At 31.8% G+C, this 16,667-nt stretch overlaps 1 protein-coding gene across 2 annotated transcripts in view; it reads right to left on the minus strand.

The window, feature by feature from the left end:
- The window catches only part of kkv (hyaluronan synthase-like protein kkv), a 199,556-nt gene that overhangs the window by 28,677 nt on the left and 154,212 nt on the right, over nucleotides 1-16,667 (minus strand). For both annotated transcript variants that reach the window (XM_081744907.1, XM_081744900.1), the window contains exons 4-12: nucleotides 15,306-15,599; nucleotides 13,623-13,829; nucleotides 10,822-11,021; nucleotides 7,809-7,956; nucleotides 5,649-5,851; nucleotides 4,644-4,832; nucleotides 3,670-3,937; nucleotides 1,906-2,168; nucleotides 1,133-1,343 (exon numbers count right to left, since the gene is read on the minus strand). In XM_081744907.1, the coding sequence (XP_081601033.1) occupies nucleotides 1,133-1,343; nucleotides 1,906-2,168; nucleotides 3,670-3,937; nucleotides 4,644-4,832; nucleotides 5,649-5,851; nucleotides 7,809-7,956; nucleotides 10,822-11,021; nucleotides 13,623-13,829; nucleotides 15,306-15,599 (1,983 nt within the window). The remainder of the gene's footprint in view (nucleotides 1-1,132; nucleotides 1,344-1,905; nucleotides 2,169-3,669; nucleotides 3,938-4,643; nucleotides 4,833-5,648; nucleotides 5,852-7,808; nucleotides 7,957-10,821; nucleotides 11,022-13,622; nucleotides 13,830-15,305; nucleotides 15,600-16,667) is intronic.

A 16,667-nucleotide genomic window follows, 5' to 3' on the forward strand; every position in this document is an offset into this window, starting at 1 on the left:
CTTAGGTTTTTTACGAATTGACAGCATCAATATGAAGATATATTTTAGTTAGTGGCGTAGCGGAAGAAGATACATTGACAAAGGAACTAGTTATACCTTGAAAGAGTTTATTTTGATATTTATTTCCATGAAGCAAGAAATGAATTGCTTTTTCTTTCTTTCTCTCCCTCTCTCTATCATAAGATCGAGATTCAGTGAAGTTGAGGAGCTAGAAGTGTTTTGAGGTTTAGCTTAAGTGAAAGTAAGAGTCTAATAGGTTGGTAGGAATATTCGCCTCTGCTCCTATCTCCCTTGTAAAAATTCAGGAATTCGTTTTGTCTTGAAGGCGCTAACCTACAGCCTCTAATTAAATTTACGGCAAATTCAAAATCACACGAGAAAGTTTCCGCACTTTGCATTCTGATTTAGAATTTTTACTCCAATCGTGTAGCAAAATTTGAAAATATTCTTAAAGTGCAGAAAGAAAATGAATCCAGGTTAAAATTCAATTTCCAATTTGGTGTTTATTTCTTTCTTCCAATTGCTGACTCAATAATAATTCTATTCTGATGGAATATGCATTCAGAAACTTAGGCCATAAATTTAAGATAAGCATTACGTATGTGATAATACTGATGGATAAGCATTACGTGTGTGTTACTGTAAATGTACGGCCTATAATGCCTAGAACCAAAGAGAAACCTGATAAACACATGGAGAAAAGATTAGAAATGCATTACTTTAAGTAAAACATGCTTTAAATGTTCATCATTCTTAGCATATTCCTTAAACATCTGCAATTACGTGACATAAATATCATTTACTTTCTTATATATTTGAAGCATATGTTGTGAAAATCTGGATTATGTTTCATATCAGAGAAAATAACCCTTGCAGTAGAGACTATTGTTTTTCTTATGTTGAAGGTAATTCAAAGAGATGAAGTGAATGCTTGGTAAAGTGTGAGCAAAGGAATGGCAAAGATATGAACCACATTTTGTGTTTTAAGATAATTTGTTATTTACCTACTGGTTCTAGACTTAATGTTACTGTAAATGCATTGTTTTTAAACTTTAAAAATCAATAGTTACCATTTCAGTTTATATGAAGATATGTATCACAGAGCTATACATTGGTGAGAATTTGTTCTTACCTGAACCCACAGGGTGGATTCGACCACAAGCAGCTCCTAGGTTCCTATTCTTCTTCATAAGATCCACTAGCAATTGCACTGCACCCGGTTGGAAGTCAATATCTCCGTCCAATGTGAGAAGAAAAGTATTTTCTGCCATCACTTCTTTTCGGTCAACAGGTATGGGAAGTTCCATTAAACGGTGACCCAAAAGATAGTACATGTACATTACCTATAAAGGTGAAGAAAAAGTATATTTAACATACAATATTTGATGGAACATTATTAGCATAATTTTGGTCATATGTCGAGATTTGCTTATTCTTTCACCTTTTAATCAATTATATTAAAATGAAATTATTTTCTAATATAGAAAGTAATAATTAAATACTTGAATTAATTCTTGAGAATCTAACAATAATAATTGATTTGCTATAAGCTAATTTTATTCTGTGAATATTTAATGCTGCATAAGTTTAATGGGTTTGCAAGCATGTTTGAAAAGTATTATTAAACAATAGCGTATATAACAACTACTACAATTTGGCCATTTGATTAATCCACAAAAATTTAGTTTTCTGTTTTCATGTTCTCTATTTGTTTTCTCCCTTTCATTTAGGAATTTGAAACTATATTTTTCAAATTTCGATCATTCCTTCTTTAAAGAAATACAAATACAGAAATTCCATGTTTTGCATAAATACAGTATGACTAACTGAATATTACTTTCAGAATCTTCTCTGTAAGTTTCTGATTATATTTACCTAAAAAAACTAAAACTAAAATAACTTTACCTGACTCCATCGTTTCCTATGTCGTATTTTGGATTTATCTTTGAGATGAGCAATCATTTTTGTTTTACCAGGCAGTGTCCACATCAAGCGACCACCATATGGCGTAGGATATTTCTTCGGTGGACGAATTCTAATGTTTGTTTCGTGCACATGAGTAGCTGCTTCATCAATTGTTTCCACCAGCAATTTTACGAATCTGTTCACAACATTTTCATCTTCATTCTCATCAGATAACTCGAAAGCATCATCAAAGAATATGTGAGCTGGGAGAAAAGAAAATTAAAGATTGTATGTATCGCTATCTTATTTTTTGGATATGAAAGAAAATATTCATTTAAAGACTAATGAAAACGATAATTAAATTCACAAAATGTCACTGTATCATGTTTTCATGACCAAATATTAGTTACTCGATCAAATGCTTTAATATGTTTTTAAAAATAACAAAAATGTTACAATTTAATTTTCGTTGTGATTTAGAATTAAAACATTAAATATATATATATATATAAGTAGTTATCAATGTTATTAGATATTATCTATCAGTATAAATTTGTCTAGAAATAAATTATGAACCTAAAGATTATCAGCTTATGTAAATAATAATATCTCAGTGAACTTACTTTTTTATTTGATACTCATTTAGTTTTCTTAAATTCATTTTATATCTTAAGAACAATAAATTCAAAAATTTGTCAATTAGAAAAATCATTAAGTGAAATATAAAATTTTATCAAGGATAACAGTTAGCAGATCCTAAGAATTTTCCAATATATATATCACGTACTATATACATGCTGTTTCAAAGAGCATTTTTTTTTACATGTATTCCTTTACATAGTAATATATCTCTTCGTAAGTTCAGTACTAGATAATCTGTTCATTTATTTAGGCTTCAATTAAAGAATGTTTACTTTATATTGATAAACATTTTTTTTTAAATAAGGCAAAGTATAAATGTACACAACATATGTGGTTAGAAAAAATTCTCAATATGAGCATAGAATACAAAAATAAAAAGACAAAAGTACTTTGAAGAATCTAAATAGATTTGCGCTTTCGTGGCAACCGTTTTGTTATCAAAGAATGGGAGAAACAGGAAAAGAAAGAACAAGAAAGTAAAATATTATTTGATTATATGCAATGGCAGGATGAATTTGAAGCAGTGCCTAGATGATATAATGTAAATATGTGTGGGCAGGTCAAAGTTTGATTACGTGTTCGGAGAATAGAGAACACGCGAGAAAGGGAGAGTGGGCCGCGGAAAATCATTACAGAGAAATTAGTGGAACTTAAATATATATATATATATATATATAAAATAAAGTGTGTGCACACATTTTAGAACACATTCTTTTCTAGAGTAGTTTTTGAATTCATTTTTCGAAAATCATTCTGTTTCGGCAGTTATGAATAAATTATAGCTAAATTGTAACTGTGACTTCAAGGTCTTTATTTAAAAAAGCGTGGGTATGAATATAGGCATAGATTTACGGGATATATATATATATATATATATATATATATATATATATATATATATATATATATATATATATATTCTTACGAGATCAGCGGTTTCTGCACGGAAACGTATATAACCAGCAAGAAATTCAAAACAGACAAAATTATATTGAGATGAGAATTATATGTCATTGAGGGAACAATATTTAAGAAAAGAAAGAAGAAGAAACGACGAAATGAACGTGCTCATAATAATAGAAATATGACATACACAAACACGTTTAATTATACATCACTTACTTTCGAATTCATAGTAATCAGGGTCCACGACGCGAAGGTACTTTTGTGCTACCCTTCTGGCAGATTGGTCTTCATCCATCCTCAAAATAGATTTCAACATCTCCATCATTTCCTCTTTGGTCTCGTGCCACATTGTTGCGCAGGCGTAAATTCGAGTAATATGGTCAGAAGATTTTACTGTCTTTGGAGTTGAACTGCTAGCATCCGTATGAACAGAGATTGTTTCGTAATATTCATCATTATTTGGATCTTTATCTAGTTCCAAATCCTATATAAAGTATAGGAGTGCAAATTAAGGGTATATGAAATGTCCAAACAACTTTAGCCGTTTTGAATAAATTTATAAACTTTTTAAATTGATATACGTAAATAACCATGTCAAATTTTGTTTCTCCATTAAAACTAAACTGTGTATGAGTAAGTCTATATTTAAAATTATTTAAAAAATAATAGTGTATATTGCATGATCACCTAGAAATCTGAACTCGTATTACTACATCCATCTATGAACCATTAACTAAAGTCAACAGCCAAGCATAACCATTAATGTTAATAATAGTTATTCTCTCGTTATTTTTTTTTATCATTTGTGTAAATGTAAGTTTTAAAAACAGCTCTACCATCCATCAATAATATATAATAAAAATATGAAAATTATTATAACAAAATATCATTGTACATAAAATATTATGTTTTCAATTAAATGTAAGTGTTAGAAAAGTTTGTTACCAGATAGCTTTATTTCCTTCATAATATAAACGTGTTTTGGCAAAGTATTTTTCGTATTGTCCAATGAAACTAAAAAAATATATCAGACATTCTAGTAAGAATGTATATATAAAAGTTACAAATTTTGATTTATCATTTTCACTTGAAACGTATTGAATAAATAAACCAAAATTTATTATAGTTTTAACCCTTAAGTGTTGGAAGCAATAACTAAATGTAAAAAATATAATTGTAAATAATCGTACCTCTGTTTTTACGTCAGCTTCATCATCCCTCCTCCTGTTGAGTCCTAATGATTGATCGATGAGTAGTGCGTTATACATAGGTGTTACAAACAATTTTTCTGTTGTTGCTAAACGTTCACATTTTGGCGTCCATATATGAAGTGTTATCCATGTTTGTGAAAGAAGCCAAAGCAACCATACCCAAGCGTGCTAAAAAAAATCATACAAACAGAAACAAAAAAATTAGTACGATGCTTCAGAGCAAATAAATATTATATTGGACAATGGCGAAGAAATGCCATAAGATTAGAATTGTACTTCAGTTGCTTTAAATAAATAAGTAAATAAATATAAAGGTACAAAAATGGACGTTCAATTTTATATTCTGGTTGATTTATTTCCTTTCCTAACTAGTGTGAAACAATGGTGGAATTTACGTATAGGAAGTCTATGGGATGTCTAGAGTCAAATTTAAAAAAAATAAGTAAATAAAGTAACTGATATCTTCTAATGAAAACATAAAAACACAATTAATATTGTTTTAAATGTATTTATCTGATTCAATTTCATAACCATTTTATGGAAACATGGAACTTAACTGATTACTCAATTTATATATATATATATCCCATGTATGATTGGCAGAATTTGCTCTTGAAAGTAAGTGGCCAGGATTTTTTGAACAAGTCTGTAGGTGTTCGCTTTCATTTAGTGCAATATTTGATTTATCTAATCAATGGAAGCATCTTTCAGAAGCTTATTAACGGCATAATTTGAATGTAAAAATATTATCCTTGATTAAATTTAATTGTAAATCATATGTTTCGATTATAATATTGCACTACATTTTTATTTAGCATATAGAAAACAAGCTTTCACTTTGATGGTGATGAAAAAAATATATTTCCATTTGCTCTCCTACTAACGTTTGTATCACTTTCTTAGAGAATATTTTCTTTGAGGATTGAATTTTGGTCTTAAGTTTAAACTAGTATTTATTTGGTAGTGGCAAAAAGGAAAACCTACCTGCTTAGAAATGAAATCGTTGAGGAGATAGACTGGAGGTGCTTCAAAGAATAAGTAATCCGGAATATATCCATGGAAGAAGCAGGGGTCACTGTTTCTTAGACCACATGCGGCGATGAGAAGAGAAATAGCAACAGGTATAGTTAGATTTACAGGGAAAGCAAAGCTGAAACCTTGGATTAAAATCTTGCAGGCGAATTTTCCTGAAATCACAAATTTTCATATAATTAGACATATTAACATGTATAAATATTATCTTTTTCAATCAGTCATAGAGAGTCTGGAAAACGTGTTCCCAAATATTTTTATTTCCTTTAAAAATACAAAAGTAATTTATTGAGGTCTTCTTTACTTTATGATTCAAATAATTATACCTAGGTAAATTATCATATTATATTAGAAATTCTAGAAAATATTTATGTATAGAAATCATATACAGTATGTTAATCGTATCACCTTTCTTTGAAATGTAATCGAAGAAATCAATAAGTATACATTTGCAATTTCCTACGTTTCATTTATAAATTAAAAAAATAAACTCAAAATTATGTCCGTGGTACATAACTTTTTGTATTATAGATGCGTTACCTAACTAAAATATCGGTTTGAATTAAGTTTATTATTATCTTTTTTGATAATTATGATAAGAGTTTGTTATTAGTTTAGTATTAATGTTTAAAAACGTCTAATCTAAATGTCTTTAATAAATATCAAAGAAAGAGGCAACAACCAATTTTTTAACCAGTAACGTAGCGTGAAGTTTTGAAATGGGTAGGCTGAAATTAGATTCGTAGCTAGAGGGTGGCTAGGAGGGGTCAAATCCCCCTGAAACTTGCAATTTTTGTTGTATGTATATATGAGTGTAAAGTGAATTTAAGTTACCCCCCCCCAATAAAAAAAAACTATCCCGCCCTTATTTAAACGATCACGTCCTAGTGTTCTGACTACGCTGTAATGCTTGATAGAAGAATGCTAATTCATGCAATATATTTTTCATACAATGCAAGAAAAAGTATAAGAGTGGTTCTGCTTCATATTTCCCTTACATATGCGATACTCGCATATCACGCATACACTGTATTACTGTTTCAAAGAAACAAATAAAAACGGATAGCTATAGGACGATCTTAAGTGTAACTTCCCCAAATCATAGACAAACTTAAGCACTTCACCCACAACAACACATATCAGCATACTAATAGAAAACAGTGGAGCAGTAGCTCACAGTCAATTGATAATTTTTACAGAAAAAGTTTTTTTTTTTTAGATTGAAAGTATAAAAAAAAACTATACCTCATCTGAGGTCTCCTTCAGTATCGATCTTCCAAAAACTTGCGGATAGCAACGCAACGCAATGCAAAAAATACAACAAGCACAGTGGCGTAGCAGCTGCCCCCGCAATCCCCGCAGTGCGGGGGGCCCCGGGGTATAGGGGGCCCCGAAGTCTTGCGATGAATAAAGATTTAAAGAAGTAGAACTCCAACCTTACTTCTATCGGCTTTACAACTAGGGCCCCTTCTCTATACTTTGCGGGGGGCCCGCAAAAGTATGCTACGCCACTGAACAATCAATTATAGCTGCTATATTAATTATCGAAAACTAAAATGTAAATTTTACGCTGTGATAACGCAGATTAGTACCCAATAAGGTCCCTGATGTATTAATACTATTCATAATAACATTTTTATTCTCTCTGTCTCTCTTTTCTTTTCTTTTTCTTGGTCAAAACTCGTTACTGAATGTGAGCTTCTAAATTTTTCATAGTCTCTGTTATATACTTTCTTACAAGACCGCATGCTGTCGCTCTCTCACTTTCGGGATCGGTGCTCTCCACTCAAACCACGTGGGTTGTACTACATAGGCCTGCTGTGCTTGGACAATCTCTGTGTCCCTATACCGAGCACCTATGGCGGTTGTGATTTGATGAAACAACGGCACAGTATGCGGAGGTTCTGAGTTCGAGTCCAGGTCCAGTAGGTCACTTTTTCACTCTGTGTGTTATAGTGTTTAATACAGTATTTTAAACAGGAATATCTTATTTGAACTAGACTTTTGCAAGACTAAACAGAAAGGTAATCGAACTTGGGTAAAATTCTAAAAGTTACGTATTTACTCCATAAGACATTAATTTGAAAATAAATCTTTCCATGTCTTTCTTACCAAATATGTAGGAAAGGTAAGCAGCAACAACTTGAATGATAAGTACAAAGATGGCCGTATTGTAGGAAGCGTCCACAAACACAGTGTCTCCTGTTGAATGTGTTTCTAGCAAGTCAGGGAGTATATGACCTACAAGATCTGATTTCACCTGCAAATAGTAACAAACGTTAATAAAAACAAGTAAACAAATAAAGGCAGTTCACATTATAGTATTTTACTTAAAGTATTGAAAGTTACCGAATGGTATCTGACAAACAACAAGAAATATTTGTATTCATTATTAGACTCACAACTGAAATAAAACTTGAAGCAAATAATTAGTTGTCATGAATACAGATGTAATGATATTACTATTAAATGAGTCTACTTTATTTAAAAAAAAAAACTCATGATAGACAATTCATTAACAGTAATGTAAAGTATACATATCTTTTATCAATAAAAAAATAGTTATTTTTCAGTTATCCAATAATAGCATTAACCTATCAAAAGGTTAAATAAATTTATTATAAATGAACCAACCTCATCACAACTGATCAATAAATCTGATATTTTTTGTAAAACCATGAACAATTTGTGTACATACTTTTATGTATTGAACAAAAATTTAAATTTTCAGGCAGAGAATTTATTTAGAGCCTGATATACATAATAACGGATGCTTTTCTTTCTCTAGATCAAATGTTCGTTTAAACTGCATATTTTACACTCTTATATATTATAGCGTGGTCCCGGGTTCAATTCCCGGTGGGGGTACAGTTGAACTACCAAAGTGGTTCGAATTCCACTATAATCACTAGGTCAACGTTTCGTTTAGCCTAGGCATAACCGTGGGACGTTAAACTAAAGCGAACCAAAAACTCTTATGTATTATATGTAGACACAATGAAAAGATCATGATTAAATTGAATATTATTTCAAGATAAAAAGATTTTTAAAAATTAGGAAATTCTGTCTGTGTGAGGTTAAAAACGAAATAGCATGAAAAATCTTTTCCAGTCTTATCCAATTGATTTAAAAACTTGATCTATGTTTCAGTTATCGATATGTGTATTTAATTTCAATATATGATAATTGTTCCAAAATTAAAATTAGAAAATCAAACGAAAGTGTTGCCATCTCTAAAGAAAAGGATACCTAAAAGTGAATAAAAATTATTCTATTCATTTAAAGTTTTTTTTTTTTTTAATGTGGACAGTTAAGTGTTTTACATTTATTCCAAATATTCGTTTTTCATTTGATATTTCTAGATAAAATCAATGACAAGAATAAGTATATATAGTACGCGATCGATGGAACAAAATTAACACGGAGGTAAAGCTTGACGAGATTAGTATGGATGTGAAATGTCATGGCGTGCAGACCTTTAGTTTCTGAGTTATTGAGTATCAAACTTGGGCTTTGGGCTTTATGAAAGGATATTATAATTCGTTTTCTATCACTGGAACTCTTTCAATCTTGAAACACTTGTCATGGTGAAAGACCTCAAGGAGATTATTATGAATATAACATATTATGCTATGCAGATCTTTGGTTTTCGAGTTATTTGGGTGTCAAATTTCGGTTTGGTTTCAGGGAAAACAAAAAAATTCACTAAAACACGTTTGACTAAACTTATACAATCTTGACCAAACTTGTTATGTGGTAGACCGTTTCAGTCTAGCACACATGCGAGCTTAGTATGAAATATTATGGTGTGTAGACTTTTGATTCCTGAGTTATTGGGCATGAAAATTGGGCTTGGACTCAGTGAAATCAATAAATTTCACTAAAATGGGATTATGGAACTCATTCGATTTTGAACAAAATTAGCATGGTGGTATAGATTGACGAGGTTTGGGCGGGTATGAAACATTATGGTGTTGTTCGTGGCTGGTCTTGAAGGGATGTCAAGACATTGCCCCTCCCTTATGGTTTGCCAAAGGCCGACTCTTCAGTTAGTATCTTATTATTTTAACCTCACCGCCACCCATGGTTTCACCTCCGTTACTCATGTCTTGAATTTCTTCTCATTGAAATCTTAATATTGGGAGATGATAGGGGTTGATCAGCAACCAAAGTCCCCCTTCCAGTTTCATCATTGGTGCGACCGATGATAGCTTGAAAAACCTTTGTTACAAGCAAAGTAATGAGATACAAAGGTATGGAACTCGAGCATTGAGGCTAGCTCACTTCAGGCCAGTCCCGAGCACCAGCTACCGAATCCCATGGTCTGACCACAGCTCGGCAGAGTCCAAGCCAAACCCGGAACCCCTGAGCATAGGGAGGATTGTGTCCCGGCCCTACCTACCTCATATTGTTCAAACTCATGCAGAGATGCTATGAACATATTGAGGTACTTCCGGAACACATGGTACGTGTTAAGTCACCATTTTGAATTGAGACCTCCTCTCGTTACCCAAGCTGGTGAAATTTGGGATTGGGATTTATTATTCCCCCATCCATATAATACAGGACTGCCTCCTCAAGTAACGGTTGAAGTATACAGTGTATTGCCAAACCCAATGACTGATATGGGATGGACTGCTTGCACAGTATATGTCATCGGGAAGTCAGCTAAGGCTCATCCCCTGGTAGGGTCAATAGTAATAGAAGCTCTGTGGTAATACATTAGCTTTAATACAAACTTTTCAAGGTTCAATATTGTGTTATACATGTTTTTTTTTTTATTGCCGAGTTATTCTTCATCAAAGTTGGACAAAGTTATCATTTGATTAAGACCAAACCTCAACTTCGATGGATAATAAATCTGGAACCAAAATTCTACACAATAAGTCGCAACCAGATAAATTATGGTGCAACTTAAAAATGTTAGAAATTGGCTATTCAGTTAACAGATATGTCGAATACTTCTACACTTCTCTAAATAAACTTAACAAGTCATTTAATGCCTCCCAGGGATACAAACAATTAAGATCTAACGTTAAATTATAGGTCCGTGTCTTATAGAACCTCGATGCCAAATCGAGGCGTTGATCTCTAATCAAAATGAACAAAAGAAGTCTAAACTTACCTCTGTCACTTCAATTTTGTGCGAAGAGAATCCTGTTGGGAACATTGCAAAGAGGTTGGGAACAGATTCACCTTTCACGTAGAGGATGAAGAGAGTAGAACTGAAGAAGCAGGCCATTTTCCACAAGGACACAAAGATGTATGTGAAATAACGTGTTCTCTTCAAACGTTCCTTGATTCTTCCTAGAGTTTTTACAAAGCCTAAAAGAAAATAAGTTTTTATATACGGAGCTGAAGTGTAACAATAATTGTATGTGTCTATTGTATTTATTAGCCTTGAATTTACTCAGTGGAAGTTGTACATAATTTACAGATAATGTATATTTTGTTTGAAGCATCTAATAGAAAAATGTAATATAATATAGGTAAACTAATAATCTCACATCTACATTGCATATAAAGATTAATGTTATTTCAAACTAAAGTATAATACACACAAACAATGTGAGTATAATGCATGAATTCTAAGATTGTAATCTTTACAAACGTTGGATTAATTTACTTGAACTTAAGAAATGAACTAGGTAATTCTAGCAGCTTCAAAATAATACTAATAACAGTCGACTCGAAATTTCCATAAATGTAATCATTTGATTATCTTTTATTATCAAAAAAAGGTGCATTTTGTATACTACTGTTACTGGGGTTGATTGACACATTACAACCAAATTTTAAATGTAAAATTTCAGAGAACTTCCTATAGTTTTTATATTTGTCATTTTCTCTCCACTCCCTCAAAGAGTAGCATTTCATGATGAAAGAAAGGCCATAACAAGTTTTGCAGAAGGACAAGAAGTACGTTTACGTGAACATCCACTTGATCTAACCGGAAGTAGTTTCGTTGTGGAAAAATTACAGCTCATTTCATTTTACACCAATTTACGTATGAGTTGTAAATCAGATCCTGCTGATCAAAACATATGTTAGATATGATAAAGTATATAGACCACATCGTGTATTGAAGACTATTTTTACTAACTGCAGAATATGTAAAAGTACGGGTTTAAAATTTCAAACTACCTCTTTGGTGGCATAATTATTCCCATATCTCGTGTAATGCGCCGCTATGATATAGCTGTACCGTCGCATTACATAACATTTTGGAAGTATTTTGAAGGACACCGATCTGTATCGGATGATTCAAAAATTTAAAATCTAATTTAAATCTTCAACTTTTTCGCATCGAAGCTCGTAAACAAACTATTAAAAAAAAAAGAAAGATGGCCTGAAAATCACATATAGTGTAGATGAAATTTTGTGATTGTTAACTGGTAATTTAGTTTGGAAATATGAACATGTAAATGTGTAGAGCCTCGGATCAAAATGTCTAGTGCTAAAACCAACTGTAAAATTACATTTTTGCTTAGATCTAAAAACAATAACCAGATAAAAGTAAATAGTTAAAATTAGATCGAGCTGTTGCAATTATGTCCATATTCTATCAATGATTTGCAGTTTTACAGAAACATAGTGATTTATAATCAAGTAGTACTTTTGATAATGTCTATATGCATATATACATTGAGAATCTAATTCTAGTCTTAAAAACAGCCATTTACTGAATTCGATGAAGAAGTAGAGGATTTTAATAATACGATAAAGTATGAGAATCGTGTATAAATATAAAGAAGATTATAATATATATAACGAATACTTTATAATATGTCAAAGCTGTGGAAAGATTTCAGAATTGATCTTAATTAAAATATGATATAAATATATGTTTTCTTAATGCTGCATAATCTGGTCGACATTTTCATAGAGTTTAATGCACAGCTTGAGTATTACTAGTCAGACGTTCTTCATTGTGGGAGTTTCTCCATCAGCACACGAACCTCACAATACGAATATACATTAAATGTACAAAGTAACATTACTCTGAGAGCAGGTGAGTTACACTCGTCATCCTTAGCTCTCATGCCTTCTAGCGTACATTATAACTGTGGGCTGTCGGTCGATCAATCCTCATTGCCAACATAATTGTTTTTTTTTTATTTTTTCACAAACATGTTCAAAGTAGATTCCAATTAAGGGTTCGTATATTGGAAAATTAAATGTAAGGTCAAGGAAGGGGGGGTGTATGGTCCCTTCGAATTTCAGCACGATACGAGCGGGAGCAGTTCCTGTATAGAAATGTTACACTGTTTCATTTTTCATCAACTTCTGTAACTTGGATTGTTCCCAGCAAACCACGTGATATACGTAACAAATGTACTCCAAAAGTGAAATTTTTTTTAACTACAGATAAAATAAAAAAATTAAATTTCAAAGCAAGTTTTCCTGCCATATCTGAACTCATATTTTGTCATAATTTGTGACCTTAAATCCTAATTCACTATTACTGAGATTTGTCACTTTAAAATTGGCTCATCTATAACAGTGAAATAAATGTTTTCAATTATTTTAAATGACAACGTCTTGGAAACATTTTCGAATTTAGAAATAGAATTATGGTTGATCAAATATAAGATCAAGAGGTAAGTAATATGTACGCATTCCAAGCCGGAAATTTTGGAAAAGTGTGTTGGGCTTTCGATTTTTTCGAAACTAGCTATAACGATGTTTACGTTTGATAAATTAATATGCCATCAGTAAACCTAGAATATATGATTATTCACTTCACTCGTAAAACTTAAGAAGCGTTAACTTTACTTAGCATAGGAAACACAGTTCTGTTTACTGTTCATTTGGACCTGATAACCAGTCGCAGGAGAATGAGAAAGTTAGTGTTATTTAAGAAATTTCTCTGTTATTTAAATTAATGTTCTGTATTTTGGGCCCTGGCTCATCTTCTTAGCTTACCTATTGGAGATTGTTTGGTAACATAATTCTCCCACCATCCGCAAGATGTGAGAAAAACAGCTACAGGAATAAGCCATAAGCGTGGATGTTTACGGCCATCGAGAAGTGGCCAAACCACAAATGCGGTTGCTTGTGCTGCAATGGCTACCATATCAACTATCACCTTGATGTAACGCTTAGCCTCTTTGTCGTTGCGGGAGAGCAAACCTGTGACACAAAGAAGAAAAAAGTATGATACTAAAGCTCACATTCTGACATCAACAAGTTATAAGTACTAGAAGTTGTAGCGTAAATTAATGTGTTCTTTGTCAAATGCTGCCGAAAGGATAATCAAGAACTTAAAGCATTACTATGAGAAAATATCTAGATAGATCTACATCTAGATCTACTACTGAACTCACATAAGTGATCAAGCGTCATATATTTCTTTGATATTCTATTAGTGTTATGCACATCGACTAGTAGGACACTCACTTCTCACCAAAAAGGATTTGGTTTAATTTAAGATTAAATAAATTCACGGTGAACAACATCATGTTAATGAGTTTTCTAATTTTGCCATTTTTCACAACTATCTTTCTTTCATCTTCTTCACCATTAATTTACCTGAATCAAACGTAACTTTTAGCATAGATTGCATAGCAAAAGACATTAAGTTAAAAACTTCATTTATTTCTAAAAATTTCATTCATGTATTCATTTCATTCATTAATTAATTTATTTGACGTATTGCGTAGCTGTTAGTAGGATGAAAAGAATTGTGGATTATGAAATTAGTTACTATCCACGAACAACTTTTATAATATTGCTATATATAAAATATATAAAATTTAACTACAGCTAAAATTTAAATATAAAATTTAAATACTATATATAAAATTTAACTACAGATACAGCTAACATACAAGTTTGTTCGATCAACAAGAAGTTTTATTGCTTCTTGGTTAGCAGTCAATTTTACTTTTTTTTTCCTAATCGCATTAGTTCTGAAGAAGTTTACAGGGTTTACATAAATGTGTCACGATATTTTGGAAACAGATCCCTCATCTGTGCTCAAAAGTGGATAGTTTCGGAGTTATAGGGTGCCGAATACGTGAAATAAGTGAACTTTAAAAGTTGATAGCTGCACTATTATGGGACTATCGTAGTCGGGTTAAGACCTCACTGAGAAACTGGTATGTGAAGATCGAAATATCTATGTTTAAGAATGGTCCAGTACTTGCACACAAACTTTTAGAGATGTAGGTGGAGAGTGATCAAGTACTCCCAAACAGCCTCTCTAAAATTTATCGTGCAAGTACCGGAGGTTCTAAAAAAATGAATATTTGGATAGTTCACATACTAGTTCCCTAGTGATGTCTTGACCGGACTACAATCGGTTCTACAGTAGTGGAACTGTGAACACATTTTTTTTTCACGTTTTCGGCACCCTATAACAATGAAACTATGCACTTCCGACCACAGTTCCACTTGAACTTTTTTTCTTTTCTTATTTTGATGTGAGAAATTTGTTCCCAAAATATTATAACACATTTATGTAACACCCTGTATTATGTATTTGGAACTTTTCATTTCTTTATCCTAGTAGCTTCATATAACAGTGTAAGAGTTTATTTTTTAATATTTCAAATTAATTAATACTGTATATATTCTCATAAAAGAAATTGGCGAAGAAATTCTTACCAAAAATTCCTGGTACCATACACACTGCATTTGTAAGCATGGCTCCTTTGACTACATCCAAGTCTGGAAGGATGACAAAGACAAGTAGAGCTAAACCAATTGTGTGCAGAGTTTCCATACCAAAGACCACCATAAAATCAGTCATCGTAGGCCTTCTCCATGACTTAAAGAAGCATATTCTCGCTGATCTAATGAGAGTGCCTACTTCAGGAACTAGATACGCGAATAGAAGGCACCACATAAATGCGATTCGATCTGCTTCTGGAAGACGAGTTACAAATTGTTTTCCCTGACCTGGAATTATAAAAGGAAACAACATGTAATGTAAATCTATGTCTTATTTTTATCAGTAACAAGTGATAGAGAAAATTTAATCTTAATGGAGTTTTGACATGATCTCAATTTAAACTTTCATTGCTCTCTAAAAATTTCCATTTCATTATTGTATATTTTTGAAATTTATGAACTCAATTTATGTGTAACCAGTAGTACGTAAGAAACATTCTACAGAATAACTGTAGTAAATTTGATGAAATTCGATAACTCTCTGAAATATTACACAACAATTTAGTGTACCTAAAATTGCAATAAAATATATATTAATTATTTGGCCGTTAATAATGAAATTTTATATTCTTGAGGCTGGCCTTTTATTGCTATCTGTACGTACATTTTGACTAAGTACTTTGAGAATAAATATTGAATTCTTGAATGAGCTCAATACATAATTTCCTTTCCAATGCTTTGATCTATCTATCAGTTGTGTACGTAATATCAAAACTATTACATCTAAAGAAAATCTACTTTCATCTTCAAAATCAGTGACCGCAGTTTATTTAGCAAACTGATGGATATAATTTCATTTTAAGCAATGCTTATACACTTGTGTGGATTTTCAAAACTAACTGAAAAAAAATGTTCAAATTAGTTTATTTTAAAATTAGCATGTTTGCTTGCAAAAGTTTGCCTTCTTCAACGTTTGGGAAAAGACAATTGCGTCTATCATTTTTTTTGACGATTATTGGCATTGCTCTCAAAAATAGAAGTCAAACTGGTTTTCAGAAAAGAGGAAAATGTTCTGTTACTTATGAACTTCTTCCCAAATTGTGAATGAGAGAAATATTCTGTTGCTCCCGCAACATGCTTACTAACAGGATTAGAACCTTTGTATTAGAAGAAAATTATTATTTTATTAAATGTTTTTGAAAAGCAAAAAATATGGAAAGTAACAGAGAAAGCATGCATATGGATTCATGTTTTACAGCGGTGAATGTCTTGGACGGAACACTAATTATTTCGTGGGTGGCATCTTCTATTTCTGTGTGCCCAACAAATGAAACCTAATGTCTAACTTATCAACCA

The sequence above is a fragment of the Thermobia domestica genome, chromosome 2 (genome assembly GCF_964235325.1).
Source record: "Thermobia domestica chromosome 2, izTheDome1.hap1.1, whole genome shotgun sequence".
NCBI classification, from domain to species: domain Eukaryota; kingdom Metazoa; phylum Arthropoda; class Insecta; order Zygentoma; family Lepismatidae; genus Thermobia; species Thermobia domestica.